The sequence below is a fragment of the Neltuma alba genome, unplaced genomic scaffold (genome assembly GCF_004799145.2).
Source record: "Neltuma alba isolate B1F8T4 unplaced genomic scaffold, ASM479914v2 tig00012604_pilon, whole genome shotgun sequence".
NCBI lineage: Eukaryota > Viridiplantae > Streptophyta > Magnoliopsida > Fabales > Fabaceae > Neltuma > Neltuma alba.
In genome coordinates, this window is record NW_021637051.1 from 42,420 (window position 1) to 70,302 (window position 27,883).

The following is a 27,883-nucleotide window of genomic DNA, read 5'->3' on the forward strand; positions in this document are numbered from 1 at the left end:
GTATCATAAAATGTCAACATGACATGTAGGAGCCTGAGTTTAGGTGGAAATTGAAATAGCCGAACCGGTCACTTGAAGAGGAGAGGGAAAGGAGGAGCTTGGCTATGGGTGGAATACTGGGAAGGCCTTTAAAGGTTAGCATAGTGAAATTGAGCCCTAAGTTCAACCCCCTCCGCCCACTGAAAACCATTTCGGATTGCTACTCAAATCCAACTCTCGACTTCATGGTCCAAATAAATCCAACTCTCGACTCGAGAGCTAGTTCTAAATAGCTCAATGCGCCATGCATTCGAAGTGAGCCACCAAGCTTTCTGAAGGACTTTGACCGACATCCCGCTGGATTCTAGTTCTATTTGTGCTTTAACAAACATCGCGCTAAAGGTTATGAATTAAAACCTAGCTTGCTCCTCACATCGGGAAGAAAATATTTTTTACAAGTCACATCATATGAATGTACCTTAATTTATTATCGTGGAATTGTTATTCTTTTAAATATGTATATTAAATAGAAGTAAATTAATGTTTAAATCTTTTTTAAATTTGTTAAAAAGAAAAAAAGAACGACGAAGGAAAAAGTAGAGGCAAATGAAGGATTTGCTGGTTTGAATCTTTTTCCAGAGCATCCGTGTTGGTCCACGGACACGCAAATTGTAAGCAGAAGGACTTGCTGAGTTGAAATGAACTATAAAAGTTAGTTATAATGTTAAAGGATTCAAATCATCTTTCCCCGGAATTGTATCTCGGGTTAGGTTAAGTATTTTTTCAAGGGGTAATTTGAACACGCCCTCCCCAGTATAGGACGAAACACATTTCATATACGACAAACTCAAGAGAGGTGTCCCTGCCAACAAAACTTGCAACCTCCCTTCTTCTATGGAGATGCATGTGCCATCAGGGCATTAGGCCACCGGCAGTTAAATTAAATTCTTTGGCGTAGTGACCAAGATGAAGCTTGCATATGATCCAAAAGAAGAGTCCGAAAAAATCTGACGGGCATAATCGATTTCTAAGACCTCTATTTACCAATACAGAACTTGCCAAATATGTTAGATAAAACCTTTTCGGATATATCTTCTCCGCTGATCTGCCCAAGCGCCAACGCTGCATCCCTCAAATCAATTTTCCAAAAATCCTGGGGTAGACTTCTATTTACCAATACAGAACTTCCCAAATATGTTAGATAAAACCTCTTCGGATATATCTTCTCCACTGATCTGCCCAAGCGCCAACGCTGCATCCCTTAAATCAATTGTCCAAAAATCCAGAGGTAGTTTCTCCTCTATCGACGCTTTTAGTCTTTCAAAAGCTTCCTTCGTACGAACAAGTTGTTCGCATTGTCTCTGAAAATACATAACTACATTATCACAATCAAAAGACAATTTTTTTTTCTTTCTGTTTTTACCCCGTCGTTTCATTAGCACAAGTCAGTAAAGACTAGAACAAGGTAAAATTACTTCGGCTCAACGGTTGGATGACCCTACTAGTGACGACAGGGTAAATTGGATTCCTTTCTCTCCAGCTTGAAAGCATACTAGGTTCCCAAGACCCAGAATCAAAGCATAACAATGAACAACATAACACCCTCAATACTACTGGTTGAAACATAATGTTGCTACATGGATCCTCTTGTCCCAAATGTAGGAACTAGTAAAGGAATTTGCTTTAATTTTAAATATAAGATCTTAATCTATTTTATCTCTTATATTATGCCCCCTTCCCCAAAAAAAAAAAAAAAGCGCTATCTCCATTGGTTGCACAGAACAATGTGCGTAGGTAATAATGTTAGTTTGCTCTATAAATTATTAAAAGGGGTATTATAGGGAAACTTTTAATTAACTAATTTTCTTATATTAATTATCTAACTCTTATATTTAGAACAAGAAAGTGTGAGTGTGTGTATATATGAATGATCCTAGTAGCCTAAATCTCAAGTTTTTCGGTTCCCTTTCAGAAGTATGACAGTTGTGAAGCAATAACATGATGAGAGACGAAGAGACAAGGCTAAGTGATAGATTACCTGGTTAACCGTCCATTTACGTCCCCCAGTGGGAATGCCGTTCAGACCCATTATCTCCAGCACAACCCTCTCTAACTCCTGTAATCCTTCGCCAGTCACAGCACAAGTAAACACATGTTTACTGAAAAAATTGGAAAATACTTCGGCCCATCCAGTCTCAGCACCAGAAGCACAATCTATCTTGTTCACAACAAGAATTGCAGGGGTGGAAGATCCCATTGATCTCTGTTGTTAGAAGAAGATTTGACAACAGTGGAAATTAATGCCTTCTCTTTTCCAAAAGCATGGTAGAGCATAAAAATACAAGAATTATTCTTAGGTACCAATTATCAAGCTGAGTATCGAGGCTAAATTATTATATATTTTAAGCGGACTGGTGTTTATGTCACAATCACCTGATATTACATGTATAAGGAGATATTTTATTGATGGTATTCTCATTCAACGCTGCCTCTACACCCTTTATTAAACTTACATTAGCACTTTAGATCTATCATCGATGTGCATCGAATAAATCTAGATCATACTAAAATTAATGGGAGAAAGAAAACTGAAGCATGTTACCATGATGTGATACCTTAGTAGATTGAATCCTTTCTAGAAGTTTGGTGTCTTCCAAAGTCCACCCTTCAACAGCACTGACAGTCATGATAATCAAATCAGCTCCCATAGCAACTGCTTCAGATCTCTCTACGCCTATTAAGAGAACAAAAATATAGATCTCAATACATACTGGCCATTGAACTTTGACAATGAGACAAAAGAATCGAGCAAACCAGTAACATGCATATAAAGAGACAAGTCAAATAGGGCAGATTCTCAATGTCCAACTAATATTAACTAATTAACTGATGGATACCATAGAGAGCATGAGATGCCTCAGCCTCACCTTGAATACTATAGAATGCTCTTAGAGGTAGTTAAATGGATTGATTTTCTCACCTTCATAACTAGCTTTTGGAGAGAATCTCCCATCCCACTTGAGTACCCATCAACTAGTATTAATGCATAACGGCTCCAAAAAGGGTTAAAATGGAGAGTTCTGAAGAGTAGAGGGTTTCGACCAGCCAGAAAGTCAGATGCAGTATCCCCAAATGACAAGCAGAATGCAATTGCCAGGACATCAACATTCCAGAGGGCCAATCGATGGAGACCAAATGTAGTGGGATGTCTAAGTCCCGCATTGAGGAGCATGGGATGCTCTTTGGGGTGGTTAAGTAGGTTGGTATGCCCACATCAATAGCTAGCTTTTGGGGAGGGTTCTCATCTCATTCGAGTACCCATCATTAACTAATTAATCATAATAAATATCCTAGATAATCCATGCAAGCTATACCAATTTAGCTTAAAAATGTGATTGCAAAAGACACAAAATAAGTTTTAAAAACCAGATCACAATGAATCATTTGAATTCAACTATAGATGCTATACAATTACATTTGAAACATTTTCCTTTAACTAAAAGGAGGAAAGAGAGCAACTGACCAATCCTTTCTACAATGTCATCAGTATCCCTGATTCCTGCAGTATCAAGCAAGGTTATAGGAATACCATTGATGGTGACACTTGCTTCAATCACATCCCGGGTGGTTCCAGCAACTTCAGTAACTATAGCCCTCTCACTCTGTATACTACAACAACATCACGCTAAAATCACTCTCCCTTGTTAGTAATGTGAGTTCAAGCACGGCAGGCTACTAATCACCACATAATCATGAAATCATATTCTATTTTCTCTGTTTTCTCATTCTTTAGTTTTCATTTTTAGTAGAGAGCGGGGGTCATTCACCGACAAACAGAGCTGAATAAAGTGTGAAGATCACAAAGCATTAATTGGAAACATATTGACAGAAAATTATAAATGCAAGAGAATATGAGCACAATAATATAAATCTCTTTATACCAACATTGACATCATAGCATTAATTCATCTAATAACAGCAGGTTAAATTTATTTTCATGGAAAGGATAAAACTTTGTAACATACTTTGCTCCATGCATTAAGAAGGCTTGACTTGCCAACATTTGGACGACCAACAATTGCTATCTGCAAGAATTTTATAATATCAGTGATTATATCATACATTGTATTATGTGGAATAATATGGGAGAACAAAAACCCCTTTAGTACAAACAAGAAGCAAACATTAGTTACAAAGCTGTCTTCCAGATCATGCCTGTAATCCAGATTGAAGAAGCTTGTCATAATTGGCTGTCTCCAGTGCATCCCGTACATCTTGTGACATGGTACATATTTTGTCCATTAATAAATTTAAATCTAGAGGTGGCATCTCATCATCAAAATCTAAACGAGCTTCAATCTCAGTAAGCAGTTCAATGCACTGTATTCTCAGAGACCTGACGAGAGAAGAGAAACCACCCTGTCCAAGAGATTATGGATTTAGTTCTGCTTATCAGCTATAAGATGACATTATTCAAACATCAGATGCCCCCAGGTTCAAGAAAAACATAACTTCCGCAGTTAAATTTCAAAACAAAGTTGAGTTATGAAATAGACATGCCTGGATTCCTGCCAGTGCTGCATCAGCAGTAGCAACAGATTTGGCCGTTATCAGTCTTCCAACATTTTCAGCTTGGGATAAATCTAACCGACCATTTAGGAAAGCACGCAGAGTAAATTCACCTGAAAGAAGAAAAGACCAGTGAATATTCCGGATCATTCAATCCATGAACGTATTGTGCAAGTATCTTTGTGACCATTATGGTGGTCCTCATGTTTGCAAGGAAATTGATTGCCAGACAAATCATTTACCTTTAATTAATCCACAAAATAAGCTTCATCAAACAAGAATAACATCATCATCCGTGCTCCGCAACCTTATGCAAAATGTTATATGTTCAGATATGCGAATAACTCGGTCTCATTTTATTTTCCCTTTCCCTCCAAGGATAAATGATAAAAACCTAGAAGCCAACAACAGATTGATGACAAACCCCTATGGCTTCTACTACACTTCAGCATTAAGTCACTTCCATTACACAAAAGCTCCGGATCACAATAATAAGATCACTGACCATATATAACAGTCTACCTGGCATGTGATCTAATGCGGAATTTTGTTATGAATAGATGCATGAAATGAATTGCAAAATAATGCGAATTTTTATAAATTTACAAAATTTTACATATAAATTTATGATGATTTATTTTCTTTCTTCTTCTTGATCGTTTGCATTGGCCGTCAACTATCAAGGAATGTCATTCAAGGAATTCTTGCATGTTAACTTGTGAACAGTAATTTATGCTAGCGCTGTGCAGATGGCTGTTTTTTAAAAATATCATTATCAGTGACGAATAAGTTCAGCAGCAATAAACTTTGAACTGGTGGCTATTTGGAGGTTAAAGAAAAAGTTATGAAAGAAGAACGTTCGCCATGGTGTCTATTCGGAGACAAAAAGCGCAAATGACCTGGTTCAGCAAGTCTAGCTCCCGCTTCCAGACAAGTTCTCAATACGCGGCGTAGACACACTTCACTCCCATGACATTGAAGCTCAATCACGTCTTCACGAGTGTAAGACCTCGGGGCTAACATAGGTACTACTAAAACCTGTAAACAGAGAGAGCAGTCGAATAGGTCCACGCACTACAGCGTCCGACAAACACGGGCTAAGAATAGATGATACTCTGCATACCTCATCAATCACATTGCCATCTTTATCGAGCACCATTCCATACTCCACAACATGGCTAGTGGGTTGCCAAGTCCCCTTCTTCCTTTTCCTCGCAGGACGAAACACTCGAGTAGCAACAGCCACAGCAGAAGGCCCCGAAAGTCGAACGATTCCCACGGCACCAGAGGGACCCCCCAAGGATGTGACAATGGCCGCAATTGTGCTCATGTTCTGAAGACGGCTGAAATCCTGAGCAGCACCAACATGTTCCGCCAAGCGCTCATCTTTCTTCGAAAAGAATGTGTAATTCTCTGAGCATGCATCAGGCAAGTGAGAAACAAAAAGAACAAGAACGCGAATACAAAAGCGCAAGTAAAGAAGATTGAAAATATCGAAGAGAAATGGAGTCCAGACCTTTAGAAGTGGCGCGGGGTTTCAAAACTTTGGAGATGGGACTTGTTAATTTAGAGGAAAGAAGGCAGTTAGTACAAAAAGAAGGGCTTAACCGTAGAGCTATGGCTGGGTATGATCGAGGGGATTGAGAGAACCAGCACACGCGACGAAGGAAATGGCGGACAGCAGGCAAGTATTCGAGCGCCATCGAGTCTGCTCCAGAGCGCGGCTCCGCCCCGTCGGATATCTATCCGCACTTCCCGCTGCTTATCTGTTGCCTGTCTGGCCCAATTGACTGTTCTAGGCCCAACACCTATAATCCGGATTTCCTTTTTTCGGCCTTGTAATCTGGATTTGGGTAACTTTACCCAGTACTTTCTTTTTTTTTAGATTCAATACCCAGTGCTTTCTTCTCCCGTTTTTATAACTTGACCCAGTAATTTGCGCGCGCATCAAATAACAAATATAAGTCCAATTCAACAAAGTGGATAATTACAAACATGTCACAAATAAATAAAATAATTATTTTTCTCGTCTTATTTATGTGTCAAATTTTAATATTCATATACTGAGCTTTTATATTCACAAGTAGTTAATACTTAAGAGTTGTAAGAATTATTTTTTTATGTGAAACATGCATATAATTTCTCAAAAAAGTAATTCAATCTGACGTGTGATAGGTATTTTAGCTTATGCATGCCATTTTATTTTAAACACATATTTAAATTTCCCGTTTTAAATGTTCCAAGACAATTCAATAACTTAAGAAAAACCTGGATGTGAACCAAATTCAATTTTATACTTGAATTTTAATATTATTTATTTTTATATTTTAATTTTTTGATATGCGTCTAATTATAATTATACATACATATCGTGCTCTATCTTAAAATTTTTAAAGCTTACCGTATTTGATGGATCATGTTTGTGTCATGTTCGTATTGATACGGCGATATTTTTTTTTTTTGTTTTCCTGGGACGTGAAACCTAAGCAATTAAGGAGGTGTTTGGATATTCTCAAAAATGCTTTTTAAAAATACTTTTTCGCATATTGAGATAAACTTCTCTATATATTTACTTCGTGTGTCGTAAAAATATTTTAAAATCATAGTTTGGTTTTTATCCAAACACCCTCTAAATAAAAAGCTGTAATCAGTCTTGTCAATTTTATACGAAGAAAAAAGTCAACAGCGAGTAAGAAAAATGGGAAATACGTTGCCTTCTCGCATTTGTAGAATAATACTCCCTCCGTTCCTTATTATAAGAGACGAATAACCGAATTACGTTGATCAAAAAAGCAGTTAAAATTAGTTAAGAACAATCAATGTGTAAAAAATATAATTTCTTTTCCAAAAATGCCCTCATTAATAAGGAGAGAGAGTATGAAAGAAAACTTATATTATTGAAAGAAAGAGAATTTTGAAAGAAAGAGAAGGGGAATAGAGAGAGAGAGTTGAGTTGGAGACAATAAATATGGATAAAATAGGAAATCAACACAAAAAAGTAGAGACAACTTTTAAGTGTCTCTTATATATAAGAAATGCCATAAGCATCAAATGTCTCTTATAATAAGGAACGGAGGGAGTAACGTATATTTTATATTAAAACATTAAAATCATTAAGTATATATTAGAAAACTTCTCACTCAAAAGGAGTATAGACACCCATGATCACGAAACCGTAAATCCTGGATAATTTATCTCAAGAAAATACATAAATAAATCTTGGAACAACCCCAACCCTGAACTGCATTCACTTTCCATGTGCTTTAAGACCAACATCTTTGAACAAGTTAACAGTAGAAACGGATAAGAACTTTCACCCAATTGTTAGCTAATGATGTCACTTTTCTTTCAATATTCAAATATGAGGTGAGGGATACTTGTAATTTGAATCAGACATCTTTTGCAGCCCAGCACACACAAAGCCGTCCACACACATTTCCGTGCTGCGCAATCATGCATCTACAATTCAGAACTTTCGCTTCGAAAGCTGCAGAGAAGATTGGGGGTACAACGACGATTCACAGCTTGCCCGGCAAAAATCAGACGCTTCATTAATAAATGCAAGCAGTTATCATTCCTGAAGGATATAGCCTCAGAAATACAATGGCATCATCAGCAGATAGCCACAGCAAGGCCACTGATTTTTCGAGAAGTTCCCTCAACATGAAATGAAAAATCTTCAGACTGGGATTCTGGGAAGTAGCTCTGTGGACATATCATATTAGCAGATATTAACGGGGGGCAAAAAAAATTCAAGCTTATTGGAGTGCACAACAAGAACCTCCCAGTATTTTCGTATTTCCCTTTCATAGGACAATTAAGGATCCCAAATAGGCAGAGCCACATATGCCATCTGTTTATACTGACTAGTTAGCTGATGCATCCATCGTTCACAACTTCCACCCTATTTACAAACACCATATTCATCTGCACCTCTCAATCTCATAACCAAAATTTTCAAGGCTCTTCTGCCAGCCTTGAAGAACAGTATGAAACAGCATCTGCAACTGTGAGGAAGATCTTGTCCTCACCGATCAGGTTTGCAAAATTGGAGGTGTGAAGCTTGTTTATCACTACTGGGCCGGGGTTTGCTAGAACAAGCTGTCAAGCACAAGAAACTCAAACTTCGTAAGATAATTGTTGTCACCTCGTACATAAGCTTTTAATGATTTCGATGCAATTAATGATGAGTATGCGGATCTTAGGCTTAGCAGGGCTAATTTATTTACCTGAACATCTCTCTTTTGAAGACTTCTGTGTAACTCTTCGAGGGCATGAATGCCACTGGTATCAATGTCAGTCACAGCTGGGGAAAAAAAAACAACAAAGGGTTTAGAAAACAAACATGGGAACACACTTGAACAGAACACTAAATATAAAACCCTTATACTAAAGGTCCGCAGGAGTACAATGTTTTATACTGAAGAAAATAAATTAAACTTAACACACAGTTCCAGCATACACAGTGTTCTGAACAGCAAAGCGGCTTGGTCACATTATATTGCTCATCCAACTGTTTCATCCTTCTTTCCTTTCTCGCAATGATTAGAACCCATCTTGATTTAGTTTGACCGTATCCGTTTGTTCTCATGTTCAGAACTTCAAATCAATCCTAAACCCATCCCCACCCTTTTAACACTAGCATGGAAGATTCAGTGGCTGGTATATTGTGATTTCTAGGGAGTTCCCTTGCGTTGTTTGACAGAATTGAATATTTTGTACTCAAACTTCATCTTATGATATGAACGATGACCCGCAATCCCTGACATTATGAACAGCACAATCTCTACAAAGGATCGGCATGGAAATCACTTGTCTAATCTCATTTCAGGTCCATTAGAAGCATAAGGAAACGAGCAATAAATGTTTACCTTTCTCTAACATAATTGGAGTTGGAAAAGTATATGGCCGAATCAATTCTTACAACCAGCACGCCAGGAACCTTTGTGGCCTCTGGGTATTGTTGGGTATTCCTATAGACAGTTGTCCCAGGGATGTTCCCCAGAATAGCTGTTCGTGGTCTGGTAACTTGTAATAGGATTTTAGCAAAGGATATAGTGACCTGCCCCAACATATAGCAATAGCGTAACCAGGCTGAGCCAAAACTCATAATTAATTTGAGATTGTAAAAGCACGAGGGAATTGAACTTACAGCAATTAAAAGTCCTATCTCAACTGAGACAAAAACAACTCCAAAGAAGGCTCCCATGCAAGCAATAAAGTCAAATTTATCAACCTTCCAAATTAAAATTGCTGCCTGATAGTCCACAAGGCCGATCACAGCAGATATGATGATGGAAGAAAGAATGGCATTTGGTGTATACTTGAAGAGAGGTGTAATGAATTGTAGGGTTAAGAACACAACAATGGACATAATAATATTAGAGACTGCAGTTTGGCAGCCAGCCATGTAATTTACTGCTGACCGAGAAAAAGAACCTGAACATAGCAATAACATCAGATTAGATCATACGTCATAGGCTGCATAAATAGTCTTTTTTTTTTTTTTGGTGATAACAAAAATAGTTAGTTCATCCCACCTACACCCAATCACATGGTAATTACGAAGCTATCCACTTTACTAGGTTATTATAAACCAATCTATTCATTTTCGGACTTGCAACTGACAAACTTCAAGCTCACCTGTTGCTACATAGCAGGAAGTCATTGAACCAATAATATTCATGGCTCCTAATGCTGTCATTTCCTTATTTCCATCCAAATGATAATCCTTCATAGAAGCGAATGTTCTTCCTATTGCTGTGGCTTCCTGAAAACCAAGAGTTTAGAATTATAAACGTTAGTCGAATTATTTGCTTTTCATTGGAAGATATTAGTGTTGAGATCAACTCACCGTCAATGCTATCATGCCAGCCACAATGCCAATCTTGAAACCTTTCCCAAGGAAATCACCACTAAAATATATCTCTTTAACAGATGAAGGATTGATCCCCTTATTTATGTGTTTTACCTAATCAACACATCAATTGACAAACATTAATAAATACTGTTACTTCTCCTGGCATCAGTCCAATCATCTCCCAATGATATGAATATATGATCATAATCTACGAAGTTTAGGATAAAAAGGCAATATATCTAACTTACAATTTCAACGCCTTGCTTGTCTGCACGGGTTATGAACACAATTAAAGTGGAGAGAACAACAGATATCAATGGGGCGATAGCCGGCACCCAGAAGAATTTCTTGTTCTTTTTGCCCTGATTACCATATTATTAGAAATGAGAAAACAATATATAATATGCCTACAATCTATAAAAGGAATAAATAGTGAAATGGAGTTAGGATGTCTCACAGTATATCTTGCAATCAGCAGAAAAACCAAAAAGCTTGCTCCTAGAACTATAGTCTGCCAGTTCCACTGCAAGATTATACAAACCAAATCAGTTTTATCATGTCGGACAGGTGCGATTTTGTGCAAGGACTTCCGCACATTAGAGGACCTGATATAAGTTATTGTTTGTGCATATATGTGTATGAACAGACAGAGGAGCAGAAAGCATACACCATGATGGGCTGTTGAGAATACTGAATGCAACACAGACACAACATCAGTTTTCTTTGTGAACTTTTTAATGCCAAGGAAGCCCTTAAGCTGTTGAAGGGCAATGGTGATAGCAGCTCCAGCCATAAAACCGACAACAGCAGCATGGGAAAGGAAGTCGATCAAAAATCCTAACCTGATCCCAAAACAAATCAGACCATAAGTTCATCAAGGCGTGTAAACAAACTGAAGCCTTCGTAGAAGTTGGTGCAGATGGTATAAACACTGGTGGTAGTAACTAAGAAGGTGTAAATACAATAATTATATTAAAAACAAAAAAATATTGGCTGAAAGCGTCAAACCTCAAGACCCCAAGAGTTGCTTGGGTAATGCCAGCAAAAAAAGTAGCCGTGAAAGCAAGTCTTCGATATTCAGATGGATGTGCGATAGGATCAATCTCACTCTGAAGTAAGGTTCCTAGCAAGAGAGAAACCACTGCCACCGGTCCTATGGCGATATCACGAGAACTACCCATGATAGCATATATCAGTGGGGGAACAAAGCTGGAATCTGTAAAGTGGTACAACAACATTAACCAAAACTTGATCAGTCCAGCATATATCCAAAGGAAACATATAGGCTACTTGTGCTCGTGACAAATGAAGAGTCTTACACAGCCCATACTGTGGAGCCAAATTTGCAAGCTTTGCGTATCCAATATCCTGTTTATTAAGCATGGATGATTATCAAAACCTTCAGAAATTATTTGTTCTAGAAGTCACTCTCATTTACATGTCAAGAAACAGAACAACCTTAAAGCAACGTTACCTGAGGAATGCAGAGACTTGCAATAGTTAGACCAGCTATGATATCCCCTCTGAATTTGACAGCATTATAATTTCTCCCCCAGTTAAGTATGGGGAATACGGCCTCAAGGCCAAGGATGAATTTCCGGAATTTAGTCTGGTCTTTGAAAGAGCGTAGAGGATCATCAGCAAAGAATGTTTCTTTGACAAGGGATTGGAATTCCTTGAACAGGTTCTGTCTCGGAGGAATTCCTACTTTGTGACGGTGTGGTGCTTGACCCTGTGAAGATGACAAACTTCTAGCATCTCTCTCTTTTGTTTTATGGGTTTCATCAGCTGGATCTCCCATTGGAGACAGACCCTCGCCTGCAATGCACAAAAACTTCTCCAGCCTTGCGTTTTCGATAAAATATTTAAAAATAAGATAGCAGACAATTTTAACGAAATTTTAGTTATATTGTGACCAGGTACCCTCTTTTTTTTTTCCCCTCTATTCACTGGATTTATTCATAAAAAATAAAAATATAATGAAATGATGATTGCTACATGCAAAACAGACTCACTGCAGCCCTTCTATGTACTTCAATTCAGGAGTTTAATAACCAAGTATGCTATGCACAATTCACAATTCCAACCAAACCAAATCCAAAGCAACTTCAGAAGTAGACTTAAAGTAGATTTGGTAACTACGAGCAACAATTGAGAAAATATCAGCCAACCTGAGCAAAAGGGTGCGAATGCTGGGTTGCTGACAGATGCAGTAATGACTGGTCACTAATTCAAGTCGGAAGGCCACGAGGTCGCCGTGAGGCTATTGGGTTGTATAACTTGAAGGTCTTGGTCAAAGTTCTCAAGCTGAAGTAGAAAATTAACAGAAGTCTGAGAGGTTGTGAAATCGCGTTCCTCACACGTCACGAAAATGCATGATAAAGTAAAACCAAGCATGATTTTCAATACGACCAACCATCCCACGAGAATAAATTTATACCATATGAGAAGGTGGGTCGACTAGCGATCAGGGTTTAGCAACAGCTAGATGCTAATGAAGTCAATTGGCCCTTCTTAGAAGTCAGAGAAGCTGTATGCCTTTGATTTATAAGAGGGAAGGGGGAAAAAAACAATTTGAAATACCGAATTTCAAAATTCATTTGCTGACGCGAAAGATTTGGAGGATTCTAAGAATATGATTAAGCGTAATCTAACACCTCAGTTGAATTTCACGGATACACGTGGCTGCAGATTTTTAATGCACGCAACACGAGAAAATAATAGTCCACAACACTACGCTACAGAAAATAATAACCATTCATGCACATCCAGGCATTTAGAGTGTTTGAATGGAAAGAAACAGAAATCAATACGAAACATTTTCATTCTTAAAAAAGACTGAAAGGAATCAAATTCATGATCTTAATTAAACTTCTCTCCTCCCATGTTAAATCATTGCTTTTTCTTTTTTTTGTTTGACCAGCTCATATTTGCTAAAACCCAGGTTGACCACCCTAGAGAATCACGAATTCAAGTTGATGCTCAACAACGCAAGGATATTTTGCGTGACACGGCTGAGTTGCACAGGACTTTCCCCAATAATAATGGGCTGTGCAGTTAAAGTCGATTTCTTCCAAAATCTCAGCCTAACTTTTCCAGACGCTGAATTTTTTAAAAAAAAAAAAAAAGGTGTTTGTCCTGGCGATGAACAGTGAGTATTTTGTCATTTTCTTTCGTTCCTTTTGGAAGAAAGATATTTTGAGATGACCAACATTTTTTTGGGGTTTAATTTGCCTACTTCAATTTATACGTAAGGATACAAAATAAATAAGGAGTTATGTAATGGAAAATTAAGTTTTCAAGTCTATGTTCGGCTGAAGAGATTATTTACACTTTGAGATAAACCATTCCATGTAATAAAGTACTGTATATATGTCATCGCTAATATAGCTCTACGGAATTTACTTTGATTACATGCATGCATGACAAAACAGAACAGAACACTGGTTCTCCTATCAGAACGAGAGAGCCAAAACCTTAACTTGTTCTGCCCCCGCCAGCCACCAAAATGGCCCTTTCGAAATCATATATGTTTGGAGAATAGAGTAAACAAGACTTGCAACTAAACCATCCATTCATGGCTTCTCATGTAAGCCATCAATAGTGGAGGATTCAACCGCATTAACGCGGAAAAGTCTTCTTCTTCCCCCCCCCCCAATACAAATGCCTCTTTAACTAGTCCTTCATCGGGATTTGAGGGAAGAAGCAATCAAAACAAGACTGACATCGACCATAACAGCAAAAAGGAACAAGTGAAAATTCAAAAGAATGAATACCCAGGAATAGTTACAGCTTGGCTTTCTGTTCTTCACATTCGACGGTGCTCATGTTTCTGAAAAGACACCACATTAAAATCTAAAACAGAACGGAGAAGGGTTAAAGAAACCAGAAAACCCAGTCCTAGTCCATGTTAAAAGAATCTATAATCGTCACTGAAATTGTACTAACCTATAATACCACAGTCGACGTCCATCGAATCAGCTTGGGAATAATGTTTCATTGATAATAGTGTGACTTTGGAGGCAATTCAAATAGGAACGAAGAAATGTGTGTGCAACGTCACAACGAAACCCAGCAAGTGAAGAATAATGACATCTAAGAAGGTAATAAAAACGGCAAAGGAAAAAAAAATTCAAAATTTCCTCTTTCGATGCCCCTTATGAGATTTAGAGGAGACGCTTAAAAGTGAAAAGTCAGGAGATCAGAGCGCGTATATATCTTAAATAATTTCTGTGGAAGAATAACATCAAATTGTTAGCTTGGCCGTTGAACGTGCAAGGTCGATATTCACGGTGCAGCTACAGCCCCACGAAGATGAAGGGGCAAAATGGGAAATGAAATGAAAAGTCAACACCAACAGGGTAATCAGTTGTAAACGCAAGACTTTGCTGGTCAATGCCGCTGTATGCTTGCGGATTTCTTTTCCTTGGTTTCAAGGAAGACCTCACACGTGTCGCATTGTGGAGGCAATGAATATAGACGTCTTCCCGGCCAGGGTCACCACCATGCAGCTTCCAGGAATCTGACTGTGGTCGAATTTTCAAAATTGCACTCTTGCGCTTGCTGGCTCCACCTAGGATTTTAACCCAACCCGTCAAATTTGACGAGTTTTTTTTTTAACACAAAAAAAAAGTTTTGTTGAGTTAGGTCTAGAAAACTCATTAAGATTAAAACATGCATCCAAGCTCCAAAGATATTTACAATGATTATTCACTAGCAAAATTTTTATGTGGACGGTAAGATTTGAATTCACCTTACCGATTTTTATTGGTCAAATTTGATGAGTTGAATGTCATTTTCCCCTGTAGTTTACTTTCGTGGCCCATATATTTAAAGTATTAAAAATAAGGGATAAAAATTAGAATGGGAGTTGAAAAAAAAATTGTTAAAAGAGTGTTTAGTACAAAAGATTACTTGTTATATGTAACTAGACAAATTTATGTATTTGGAATTGAGGAACCATCACATTCATGGGTTAGTCTGATCCTAATAATAAAATTACTCATCCTAAATATTTTTTTTACAATTTTATTACAATCTTAATTATTATCTCCTATTTTTAATATTTTGTATTAAACAGGATCGTAGTATTACAAGTCCGAGAGCATTGTATCGACAATTGACTCAGAGTCATATCTCTCTCTTCTCTCGGTGCTAGTGAGAGTTTCGGCCCCAGGTCGTGATTGAACGACATGGCCGGTTTTGATGCCTCGCAAGAGAACGGCGGCACGTCGAATGAATGAAACCCCCCCCCCCTTTTTTCTTTAACTTTTTAATGGAAGGAACGAGTACTTAATTTTGGATCATTATTCATCACTACAATCTAAACCATTCAAATTTAATATGAATAGCATAGATTTAAAATTTTTAATATATAATTATTTTCAAAATAAATTTATTTCTTAAAGATATCTTAATTATAGATTATATTTATTTTAAATTATGTACTTATTGAAACAAAAATTAATTAAAAATATAAATTTTGAAAATTTATTTGGACCATCCAAAATCGATCGAAATATCTAAATTATAATAAGCACTTATATTTATTATTATGATGAGCATGGCAAGTGCTCGACTTAATTTTATTCAGCAACATGACTATGACGTTCAAATTTTAGTTTTGCAACATGACTATCACGTTCAAATTTTAGTTTGAGTCATATCTCTCTCTTCTCTCGGTGCTAGTGAGAGTTTCGGCCCCAGGTCGTGATTGAACGACATGGCCGGTTTTGATGCCTCGCAAGAGAACGGCGGCACGTCGAATGAATGAACCCCCCCCCCCCTTTTTTCTTTAACTTTTTAATGGAAGGAACGAGTACTTAATTTTGGATCATTATTCATCACTACAATCTAAACCATTCAAAGTTTAATATGAATAGCATAGATTTAAAATTTTTAATATATAATTATTTCAATAATAAATTTATTTCTTAAAGATATCTTAATTATAGATTATATTTATTTTAAATTATGTACTTATTGAAACAAAAATTTAATTAAAACATATAAAAATTTGAAATTTATTCTGGACCATCCAAAATCGATCCAAATAACCTAAATTATAATAAGAACTTTATATTTATTATTATGATGAGCATGTCATGTGCTCGACTTAATTTTATTCAGCAACATGACTATCACGTTCAAATTTTAGTTTTATTCTGCAAACACACCCTTTTATTCTGCAATATCGCTATCAGGTTCATATCTTTAATATTGGCAGGCCGAACTTGCAAAGATGAGAGACACTAAGTAGCTTATCTGGCAAGTTGATACATAAGAAATTGGGCTCCTCTACAGTTGTTGGACAAGAGAAAGCACAGACGAGCCCGCCCAACTGAATCTGATAAATGCAGGCCCACTTAGAGGAAGGATCAATCTCTTGCAACTTACCTAAAATGTGGTTAAAAAAGCCTGTGACCGCACCCGGGGGGGGGGAAACTCTTATTGTTATGAATATATCAAATGTAGATGTTTATCTTATTTTATTCTTTAATTTCATCAACTCCTACTATTTTTTTAGTATTAATGTTTCACTACTCTATACTATTAAATCTATTATACTTTTAATCTCGTAATTCACCCATACTCACATTCATTTGGTTTATTGTTCACTGTCTATCATTTAAGTATATGTATAATTTATGTGTAAGATTATATTTATAAATAGGACATGCTATTATATTGTGACGTAAGTGAAGCAAGTAAAAAAATATAATATTATTCTCTTATTTTCTTATCTACATCTCTTTTTTACTCTATTTATTTTGTTGGTTAATTTCATAACACTCATTAATTTTTTCCTTTAATAAGTGCCTAAATTATAAATTATGAAGGGAAAAAAATCTCACGTCATCATCCAAGAGGCTTCCGACACCAATACACACACTAAACGCTGCCTCTTAAACGGCACCGTCGAATGTCCAAACATAATCCTTATTCATCTAATCATCTCCTTGACGAGGTTGTCTTCTCCCACGGCGGATCGTCTGCTACAATTTGGTGCGAAGTAAACGGAACGATGGGGGCTGAAACGGAAGAACAGGGAAAGTACGATGATGAGAGGCCAAGGGCCGGCCCCATCACAGAGTCCCAGTTCCTCTCGTGGAAGCGCCAGAAGGTCTTTTAACAATATCTCCCTCCCTCTCTGTTACTTTCCCCATAATCGATTAGGGTTTTCGTTTCTTCCACTGCTGTGGCGTTAATGATTTTTTTTTTTTCCCATTTTGCCTAAAAGTCGAGGATTTTTTCTCTTTGGTTTCTGATAAATGTGTCTGTTTCTTTCAATCATCTAAATTATATCGCTGATTAATTTTAATTTCAATTTGTTTAGATTAATTTAAAGTATTGGTTGGAAGCTTGCATTTTGAAAATCCTTGTAATTTTTCTTTGAACTTTGTTTCAGCGATTGATTACTAGTGCAAATGTTTCAGCGATTGATTACTAGTGCAACTTGCAAGAATTCTCAGCGTAGTCATATACTCACATATTCTTTTTCTTTCCCCCTCCCCCCGCCCCCCGGGGGGGGGGGTTTTCTCCCCTAACGCCTGCCACATTATTGAGACGCTGGATTTCATGCTTCTGCGACTGGCCATGATTTAGTGCTAGCACTAGTTAATCTTAGTGATGATCCTGCAAGAAAAAACAAAGAATGAAGTATACAGAAGTATTCAACTCAGGACACTTATGTTTCTGCCTTAACTTATCTATAAGATTAAAGCTTAATTCATAATGAGAGGATGATCTTAAATTCAGAGTGTTTGGTTTGAAACATGTTTGTCAATTTCCATATCGTGGAGGTTAGAAATGATTTTTGAATAGATACGCCTGGTGTTCTTTTTATTGCGAACTATGGATTATTGGACTACCTAGAGCAAGGATTCATGTTAATGAGAGTGACATACCATGGCACGTTGTACCTACTGTTTTATGAGGAACCTTTTTCCTTCTTGTTGATGTATGCCTAGCCTCTTGCAGGATGCTGCTGCCTCAGCCAGGAAAGCTGAAGCATCCAGGAAACGTGCAGAGGATATTGCGGCAGGAATAATCCAAATGAACGGCCGGGAGCTGTTTCAGCATGAACCATGGGTGTTTGATAACTCACTTTACTGAGGTCGACTTTCAGTCACTCAAAACTGCTCTTGCGTTGGAGGCTGCTTCTGTAAAGGATTAATTCGCTCCTGCTTGTATTGCATTCCAGTTTAAGGTTTCCTATCCTGGTTACTTTTTTCTTTGGGTTCCATATGTTAGCGATGTGCTGATGGTCCTTTATGCTCAGGCCAAAAAACATGTTACTTTATGCTCAGAATGTACTTTTTTTTTTTTTTGGATACAGTGCTCAAAATGTACTTAAGTTCGAAATACGGGAATAGGGGAAGGTTGGGCCGTCCTGGAAGGGAAATGTGCTTGTGGATTATGGTCCGTGGATATGGCCTTGGTGGAAGACTCGAATTGGTTGGATATATAGTACTAGTGTTAAAAGCTTATGCAATAATATGCCTAGCCCAAAAAAAACAAAAAAGGGTATGCAATAATATGCACAAATTGTTTTAAAAGTCGAAAGTGAAGATATTTTAATTTGGAAAATTTGATTAAAACTTCTTGATTGAAAATTTAATTGATTAAAAAGAATTAAATTTGAATGAATATAATTATGATTTATGAGTGTAATTTTTCTCGTGTTTGTGTGCAACATATTATTAAGGATGTGTAATAATTATTAATAAAGAAATTATTTGCACATGACAAATATGCCGAAAATTAATATAAATCATAATTACGTGCACTTAAATTTAGACATTTTTAATCAATTAAGTTTTTAATTAGGGCTTTTTTTAATCAAATTTCCCTTTTCATTTTTACCGGAATTGTATTGGGAAAAAAAATAAAAGAGTTATCTGCACAATTTAAATTTTAAAATAGAACAAGAGAGCCGGGGGGGAAAAGTTCTTGAAGACTATGGGCCCACCCGCAATGGGTGTCTTTAATGGGCCACGCAATTGTTTTTCCCCGCTTGATTAATATTACTTGTATTGCACCCCAAAAAAAAATGTGTTACTTGTAAATTTGTAGCAAAAAAATGCTACTTGTGAATTAACACAATATATTTATAATCCTGCAAATGCTCGAACTTGATAAAACTTGATTCCTAGTAATTTAGTTATTAAGACTAAAACACGCACATCTGCACACGAGTGACCCTATGGCATGGACCGGCCAAAATCCATGAGCCTTCACGTTCTTGAGAAGCAGCCACACTATCAGCTTGATTTGAACGTAGAGAAATCACTGTTAAGCATGAACTCAGAGCACTCGAACAAATTCATTCAAATCACTAATAACAATCTGAGTATCAGTCATATATAATACAAAGAAATACGGTTTTCTAGTTGTAATTTACTGGTTCTCAAGAGCCTTGCTTGGAATAAAGTATGGCCTTACATGATGGAGCAAGCATTTGGGTTTTCGTCGCTGAAGAATAGGGTGTATGTGTCGTCCATGGTGGTTTCAGATATGGTGGCAGTATTAGGAACGCTCCTGACCATATTAGGAGGCGCCTTCTTATCATAGGCATGAGCCACATAGGGATAAGCCACCAGATTGTACGGAACATACGGCCACAACTCCACCTTCTTCTTCGTCGATTGAGCTGCCTTCAGCACTTTCTTTGCCTCCACATATCCCGTCACCGTCGCTTTCTGCTGCTTCAAGTCTACCTCCACTGACTTCGCTCCTGCGCATAATTCACAACACATGTATGATTGTGTACGTACGTGTGTGTCAAACCAAGGTCGGAATTCCAAGTTTTGAGGTACGTACCTTTAACGCCGGAGAGCACACGTTTCACCTTACGTGCACAGCCTTCACAGTCCATTCTGATTTTGAGAGCTACGGTCTGGGTTGGCTTCTTCTTCTTCTTCTTGACGCTGCTGAGTAAATTCGACAAGTACTCTAAAGTGCCTTCGACACCCATTTTCTGCGTCTCCCTCGATTCACAAATCACAAGTAACTAAACTAGCAAGCAAGATTAATATGAACAGATGGCCTGCCTAAAACTATAGATAATTAAATAATGGTCAAAATGAACTGGTTTTTGGTTTTAAACTGCAGTAGGCAGTGAACTACGGTTAGCGCACAGGTACGTAGGTAACACACAAAAGAAAGAACAGGGACAGTGACCAGTGGGAAGGAGGTACTTTAGCTTTTAACTCCTCCCATGCTCTGCGTTTTTTGTTTACACGTATACGTTACAGTGACAACAAAAAGGTTATATGCTGTATCTAGGCCATCCTAGTCCTAGCTCCCAGCTTTCCAAGACCTGAATTTTAAGAACAAACGTAGGTTGACGATGAATATTTGCTCAGGATGCTGCCCTAAAAACGTACTGGTATGCCCGCATGAGCTTCTTTAACTGTTCTCATGTCTCACACAACCCAACCTTATCTCGTTCAATGAAACCGTCTACTTTTATAGGCCGTGTCGGAGACTCGGTGTCTAGTACAGATGCTTCGTTGGTGGGGCCCAGAGAAATCTTCCAGCTTACATGGCTTGGTCTCAATATCTAGTTTTTTTTTATTTTTAATACATCTATAGTCTGATGGATTTAAATATTCAGTTAGGTGCTCAGTTTGACATGCATGAAATGAAGACGTATATTGTCCGATTTATAAGTTATAAAAAGGCAATGAGGATATTATAGAAATTGCTGGTTAAAAAAAAAAACTTATGAAATTAAAGGGTGGGATGTAAATTGAATTCACATGAATCCAACGTAACATTTACTGTTCGAGATCTTTTCGGCCAATAGAAACAATTAATTAATTTAAAAATAACTCAATTTTAAGATATTGGTATAATTAAATTCTGCCATTGTTCCAAAAAAAAAATGATACACAGGTAACAGGTTTATAAGCAATCAGCGAGATAAAGGAGTTTAATGCTTCAAGTACACGCAATCTGAAAGTGAAGGAGGTGGACACTTGAAATTTCAATGCAGAAATAGTCATATCCATACATTATAAGAATTGTAAATTTAAACTATGCCTCCGAATTTTGACCACCTGTCAAATGATGCTTGGAGGATGCGGGTAGCTAGTCGTGGTCGGTGGAACTGTAAGAAATAAAATAGTGTCAGCCTGTGAGGAGAGGCACACTAAGAATATAAACAAACCCACCAATGGGTTTGGTAAGTAACGAAAAGCATTATCTTTAGGCATTTTAATCTGGAGTGACAAATCCATTAATATCCATGAAAGTGAAGTTGTCCCCTTTATTTCTCTGTCTAACATGCAATTCCAGTTTTTTTTTAATTTTATCTCTTCGTAATCTAAGACGAGATAAGGCAAATCTGTTATTGACGGAAAAAGAATCTCACATAATTGTAATTTAGAGCGCCATCAAAGGATTCAAAGGAGGCAATTGGATCTTAATCAAATTAGGAGTACGTCACTTTAAGTGTTTTAATGCACGAAGATTGTGGCCTCTGGGTCCATTCCCCCCATATCCACGAGGCGGAGAGGGAGGAATAATTTAGATATGATTGAAGGAACTTTCAGACATCCAGATGCTTCCGCAACTAATTTTGATCCCAAAGTTCGACCACCGACATTGAGTTACTCGTTATCCGATAATAATAAGTATTAGTAACAAACAAATGATGGCGTATGAACTTATGATGTTTCGCAGTGAATTTAGGTACAGCGTTCAACTACCCTGATCCTCCTCCAACGTTTAGATTTATGACAGAGTGGACTGTGTCATGCACACAGTGGGCAAGGGATTTTGTTTGAAATCCTATATGCGCGTTTCAATGAACACGCAACATATCTTTAACCATACGGAAATGATACGACAGGTAGACGTAACAGTTCTGTAAAACTTGGGTCTGTACTGATTAAATTTTAGGGTGATAATACAGAATCGATAAATGGCATTCAAATTCAATACGTCTCAGAGAGATGATAGTATGAAAACGGGCAAGTGTCACGGTTGACCTTGACCCTCAATAGGCTGGCACCAATCTGAGCCATCCATCACCATTTTCTTTTCTCGTTTTGTAAGCAGAGCAGGTGGTCAACATCAAGTTTTTACGCAGACAATTAATTTTTAGGTTAAGCATGTTGAACCTTGGCCATGTGTGAGCAGAATAGTGAGAGACTATTTTGTTTTTGGAAAGGATAAGAGAGGAATGGGAAGGGAAAAATGTAAAGGAGAGATAAGTCAAATGAAAAATTCTTGAGTTTAAAAGTTATGATTCAGGAATTGTACGAAGATGTGTTGATTGACTTGATTCCTACGTCTATTATATCAGACATCTTCATTGAAAGGATGATGCTAAGATAAACAGGCAACACATCATTTTGAAATGAAGACGCCGTTCTCACTCTTTAGGCCTTGACTCCAGCAACCAAACATGCTAATGGAAAAGCTTGCACCTATAGACATGCTAATGGAAAAGCCTGCACCTATAGAATAAGATAATATATTGAAATGACAATTTTTACAGAGGCCTAAAACTGAAGAATACACAACAACCCCCGATAGATACAACACATCCTACACGAAAAGCAGAGCCTAGAGACAACACAATATTGCAGGTGAATATGATAGACTTAATGGGCTACCCAGAACAAAACGGAACATGCAAGTGACAGTAAAATTAAAAAATGGCCAGCCGTCATGCGTCTGGGTGGGGCTCCGGCGGGTTTGGGCAAAGCCGGTCCAGCAAAAGCCGGTGGTACAGAATGCGTATTAGGGATACTCTGTTGCTGATTGGCTGGTAAAGGGTTTGGTGACCCACCATTCCATGGTGCAGTAAAATTTGCTTTATCTCCCATGTTATCTTCACCTGCAACTTTTACATGGTTATCCTCAAGCAAACACGTACGTACAGAGACTCCAGAAAATAGAACATGTGAACATGGCACAATCAAGGTTGCTGAAGAAAACCAGCTAAATAAACCGTCTTCTTTCCTTGTATTACTTCTTTTGAGCCAAATGTTTTAAGTAAAAAGTGCTGCTCTTTTTCTTTTTTTTGCCTGAAAGTAAAAAGTGCTACTTACAATTGGAACTTGACCAACCAAACCGCAAATTCTCCCTATCAAAAGTCATGTGATAACCCTTCAAGAAGTTCTCTGCCACAAAAAGTCCAATCCAATGCAATCAGCCATCATTTGTTAGAAGAAGGGTGTATGTGCACGTGTTTGTGCACTTCCACGTAGATTTTGCTAGCAGGTGCGTGTTTGTTAGAGATGGAGGGATAAGAGAAAGAAGAACTAAAAAGAACATGATAAAAAAAAATAACAAGCCAAGGCAAAAGAACAAAATAAAGGACCCAAATCGTATTACAGATAGAGCACAAAGTACTCACGTCCGATAGTACCATAATCGTCATCAGTCTGCAGTATAGTCAAACAAGCGATAGTATAATCCTGCACCAGAGAGTTGGAATTTTATTTAAATCATAAAAAATCATTCGGCATGATAACCAAAGTGGCTCTGGGAAGATGAATAAAAAGATTCTACTAGAAGCAACTGTTAACTTAGACCAAAGGAACATCCCAGCAGTTCAACGAAGAGTTTCTGCGGAGCCAATGGGCAGTTAATAACATCATGTCTAGAAACAATTTTCTGTTACAAAAGTCAAGGTGAAAAGAGAAGCCAAAAGCTTGCTTCAGCGCAGAATTGCAAAATTAATATCACTGAAGTATGTTGAAGATCAGCCAGTATCAAGAAAAGCATTCAACATTTCTTAGCATGTTAATCTATCACTGAAACAGAAAATTATTACGACAAATAGATTATAACCAGGCATAACCCTAGTTACAGGCCAAGAATTAATTTCTTAACTTCAGTGTTTAGCAAGGTTGTGGTTCACAAGTTTTTGTAAGCTAAGAAACAAATTATAAGGTTTGAGAGGCTAGCTTACCTGGTTGGAAGGAGAAGTGAACATTGGATTATGAATTCGAAAAGTTTGATTCTTAGAAAAAGTGAGTTTGACTGTTGAGATGTTATCCAACTCATGCGAGCTGACATTATAGCAGGAATCCCATGGGTATTGGCGGAGATTAACCCTAGATGCGCTTACTTCCTTGTCAAACTGCATTCAGTGAAGAGCACTTTTAGCCCAGCACATGCATGATTAGTTGATTACATGCCGTAAATTTATGGGGAAAACATCACCTCTGAAACAACCAATTTATAAACTTCATCAGGGAGATATGTGAAAGAAGTGCCAGTGTCAATGAGCGCCTGAAACCCCGTTTCCTTGAGACAGGAACTCCCAATACAAAAGCTCTCCACCCCAACAACATAAGCAACACTGAAGCAATTCAAATTCTTAGCTTGCCAAGTAGACTAGGAACAATTTCTAGGAGCGAAGTAAATTAGAATCAATAAGCATTTTATAGAAAACTATACAGTACGTACAACTCCCCATTAACTGGCACGAATGGAGTATATTGTTGGGAAGCATGCCCTTGATCACCAAAAAGAATTCTGCCAGAATCATTCTCATTAAGGCAAATTGAGAAAGAATCCTTAATAAGTCCTGCCTTTGCTAGCAAACTTGGAACTGAAATGCTGCCGGGTCCCAGCCCCATGACGCCATCAGGAGCAGCTCCATTTAAATAGTCACCACTTTGTCTCCTACCACAACTGCATAGGAAAAAAATCAATTACCTCGAGCACTGGTACCAATAGAGTCATGAGCTCATAGCCTCGGTCAATATATTTGTGCCCAAAACACCAAAATATATAGTAGCAGATTTAGACAGTAAAGCATACCCTAAAACAATTGAGGCTTCCACAGAAGATTGTGCAACATGTTTTCCGTATGATTTCAAATGCAGTTTGTCTTCAATCAGAAGTCCAGAACTTGAGGTATTTGTGGAGTAGTACTGAGAAGTGTAAAAGCAGGGCTCCTTAGGACTTTTGCATTTGGAATTTGGATCACATAACTGATGACTACAAGGCAGATGTCTGCTGGTGCTTGACAATGATGGGCTATACTCGCTCAGATCTCTGTCCTGCATCAGAGATGCCCCCGAATACAACGGAGCATCTACCAATCAATCACTCTCAGCTGAACTATTTGAGTCCAAATAAGAACACGTAAAGTATATTATCTCTTAGAAATTCTGAGTTTGCATGTTACGGTGGAGTACCAACAACAGATGCGGTCTTTATACAATCATTCACCAAAAGCCCATAAATATATAGGAGATTTAAATTAAGTTGAGAAATTCTTTGCAAATCTAGTGTACATTTCCCCTCTGGACCATGGTGAGGCTATGACAAATTCTTGGTTGATCCTACCAACAAATGAAAATACTTTCGAAGAGAATTACTCCCTCCAGTCCTATATATAGGGTATTTTCTACTAAATTGTGTAGACCAGTAAAAGTTAGTTAGATGGTTATCAGAAGATATGAAAAAAACCCCTTATAATGTGGACAAAAGTTTCTAGAAAACCTCTTATAAAAAGGTATATGTATGTAAAAGTTATTAGTATTACATGTACCAGTCCTTAATCTGAATTAAGGCGTAAAGAATATTTCCATAACAGCAACGGATAAGCCATTCAAAGTAATGGTCTACAATAAAAGAAAAGGACTTTTTGGTCATTAGAGCTATGATGATGTCCATAACAGTAATGACATAATAAATAGCAAATTAAATTGAAAAGGCCAAAAATAAAAATTAAAAAGGAAGAGAAAATTAGAAGTTCGTATGATAGACCTACCAGCCCATTATAATAATTAGCCGACAAGGGAGCACATTCTATGCAATCACATGGGACCCAAAGCAGATCGCTTCCAGCATCCAATGCAACAAGGAAAGAAACATTCGGAGTCCCTAAATCAATCCATGTGTAGTGCAACCTGAAAGTCCAAAACCACAGATAATAAGTCAATGTATGTGATTCTTTTTAAGCACCCTCTACGCTGCCCCAACTTCCCCCTTTCTGATTCTAATAATTTTAACAATTTAACGAAAACTGACTTCTTAACGCGCCCCCTGAGGGACATTTGGTCATTCCGTTAAATACTGGGTTAACATACAGGACTCCTGCTTTGTTCGAAAAATTGCAATCTTCCGCGCTTCAGAAAATCATAAAACACTTTACACCGGCAGTGATTTAAATATTTAAGCAAACTAACCATTGAATATCCAGAAATGTATCGGCATATCGATTATCATAACTCAATTACAATGGAGTTTTCGCAATAGTTAAGCCACTACCATACTTAGTTTTTCGTTTCTTTTTTCTGATTAAATCTCACGTTGCTAGCTGCAACTTGCAACTCTGCTGGTTAAAGTTATAGTCGTATGTGAAACCACAAACATTCCCGCTGAAACAAAATATAGCACAGAGAAAAAGGTGCCAAATGGCATGAAAACGAGCTATAATGAGAATGATTTTTTCCTTCGGGGGTTAGGAACGGAGGTTGGGGGAGTGAGGAAGAGAGAATGGGGTTCTAACAGCAAATCAATTAGCCAGCGTAGCAATTAAAAAAGATTCTGTATAAACAAAAAGAAAAAGGGAAAGGAAACTTTTTTAATCAGTGCAGCTTAATAAATGGCTCAATTCAGTCCAGGACATACTATCCATTTGTTGAATATAATACAAAGGTTCAAGATTCGAGCATTATTTAGCTTTACTTTCCAGCATTTTCTCAGAAACCAAACAGAGGCTGAACAACTCACCAATCTAGATCATTGTCGAAGAACAATGTCTCGCTTCCCTCAGAAGGATACAGAAAGTCATACTGCGAGCCCAGCTTCATCCTCTGCCTCGTCAAATCGTTGCCCAGAAGCAACCTGAAATGCTCGGAGCTATTCCTCTTGGGCCACGATTCAACCGAGAGATTCTTACTTCTGGAAGCCCAGACAGCCTTGGCCTCGTCGGAATATACGTGTATCAGCTTGGAAGAAAATGTGAGCGCAACCGTACCCTCCACCAGGCCTTTCGCCAGTAACAAACACAACACGAAGCGAAACGCCATAGAAATGAACTTAACAGAGGAATTAGCGCTAATTCCAGGAATGTCAGCTAAAAATTGCAGTTGCAGTAAAATAACTGGATCTGAGAAACAAATTTGGATGAGACAGAAGCGTCAAAATGGGCAGTGAAATTTGAGGACGGAGCGGCCAAGTTCGACGAAAGTGTGAAGGTTTCCGCTTATGACAGAAAAAGGTAAGGTGGCAAGTTAAGAAATGACATGACCGAATTGAGAGGGTTGGGGTGCGCACTGCGCATCTTCGAGCTTTCCAATAATGTTCGCCGTGAACGTGGCGCAGGGAGAGTGGGGGGGAGGCATATGCGTATAGAGAAGTGAGTCGGAATCGGAATATATAATTGAGAAACCCGAAGACGAGAAGAGGGGTGGTCCAAAAAGTGAAAGAAAAATCCAAATTTTGAAAAGGCAGTGGCAACGGGTTTGGCAGTAGCAGGATGGCAGCTCAGTGCAT

General features: G+C 37.8%; 5 protein-coding genes and 1 long non-coding RNA gene across 6 annotated transcripts; 1 reads left to right on the forward strand and 5 right to left on the reverse strand.

Annotated features, from left to right (window-relative positions):
- Positions 1-714: 714 nt before the first annotated feature.
- LOC114729117 (tRNA modification GTPase MnmE) lies at positions 715-6,265 on the reverse strand. Its single transcript, XM_028916074.1, has 10 exons — positions 6,065-6,265; positions 5,672-5,961; positions 5,448-5,586; positions 4,540-4,661; positions 4,195-4,398; positions 4,005-4,064; positions 3,503-3,641; positions 2,595-2,713; positions 2,018-2,242; positions 715-1,340 (listed from the first exon to the last, which is right to left on the reverse strand). The coding sequence occupies exons 1-10, from the start codon at positions 6,249-6,251 to the stop codon at positions 1,146-1,148; spliced, it is 1,680 nt and encodes a 559-aa protein (XP_028771907.1). The 5' UTR covers positions 6,252-6,265; the 3' UTR covers positions 715-1,145.
- Positions 6,266-7,710: 1,445 nt separating this feature from the next.
- LOC114729123 (uncharacterized) lies at positions 7,711-8,857 on the reverse strand. The gene is made up of 2 exons (XR_003738711.1): positions 8,778-8,857; positions 7,711-8,649 (listed from the first exon to the last, which is right to left on the reverse strand). It is a non-coding gene; the product is annotated as an uncharacterized LOC114729123 (long non-coding RNA).
- Positions 8,858-8,999: 142 nt separating this feature from the next.
- LOC114729118 (sulfate transporter 1.2) lies at positions 9,000-14,603 on the reverse strand. Its single transcript, XM_028916075.1, has 13 exons — positions 14,357-14,603; positions 14,185-14,263; positions 12,580-12,715; positions 11,883-12,226; positions 11,728-11,776; positions 11,417-11,624; positions 11,076-11,250; positions 10,866-10,931; positions 10,657-10,770; positions 10,403-10,519; positions 10,192-10,318; positions 9,701-9,987; positions 9,000-9,610 (listed from the first exon to the last, which is right to left on the reverse strand). Exons 4-13 carry the CDS (start codon positions 12,207-12,209, stop codon positions 9,416-9,418), a joined length of 1,665 nt encoding a protein of 554 aa, XP_028771908.1. The 5' UTR covers positions 12,210-12,226; positions 12,580-12,715; positions 14,185-14,263; positions 14,357-14,603; the 3' UTR covers positions 9,000-9,415.
- Positions 14,604-17,337: 2,734 nt separating this feature from the next.
- LOC114729122 (zinc finger CCCH domain-containing protein 15 homolog) lies at positions 17,338-18,873 on the forward strand. The gene is made up of 2 exons (XM_028916082.1): positions 17,338-17,531; positions 18,389-18,873. Exons 1-2 carry the CDS (start codon positions 17,433-17,435, stop codon positions 18,521-18,523), a joined length of 234 nt encoding a protein of 77 aa, XP_028771915.1. The 5' UTR covers positions 17,338-17,432; the 3' UTR covers positions 18,524-18,873.
- Positions 18,874-19,807: 934 nt separating this feature from the next.
- Positions 19,808-20,484, reverse strand: LOC114729121 (heavy metal-associated isoprenylated plant protein 24-like). Its single transcript, XM_028916081.1, has 2 exons — positions 20,231-20,484; positions 19,808-20,144 (listed from the first exon to the last, which is right to left on the reverse strand). Exons 1-2 carry the CDS (start codon positions 20,382-20,384, stop codon positions 19,849-19,851), a joined length of 450 nt encoding a protein of 149 aa, XP_028771914.1. The 5' UTR covers positions 20,385-20,484; the 3' UTR covers positions 19,808-19,848.
- A 2,392-nt stretch (positions 20,485-22,876) lies between these two features.
- On the reverse strand, positions 22,877-27,818 carry LOC114729119 (aspartic proteinase-like protein 1). The gene is made up of 9 exons (XM_028916076.1): positions 27,119-27,818; positions 26,154-26,292; positions 25,196-25,437; positions 24,839-25,066; positions 24,593-24,731; positions 24,339-24,509; positions 23,781-23,841; positions 23,473-23,544; positions 22,877-23,258 (listed from the first exon to the last, which is right to left on the reverse strand). Exons 1-9 carry the CDS (start codon positions 27,415-27,417, stop codon positions 23,023-23,025), a joined length of 1,587 nt encoding a protein of 528 aa, XP_028771909.1. The 5' UTR covers positions 27,418-27,818; the 3' UTR covers positions 22,877-23,022.
- Between the last annotated feature and the right edge of the window lie 65 nt (positions 27,819-27,883).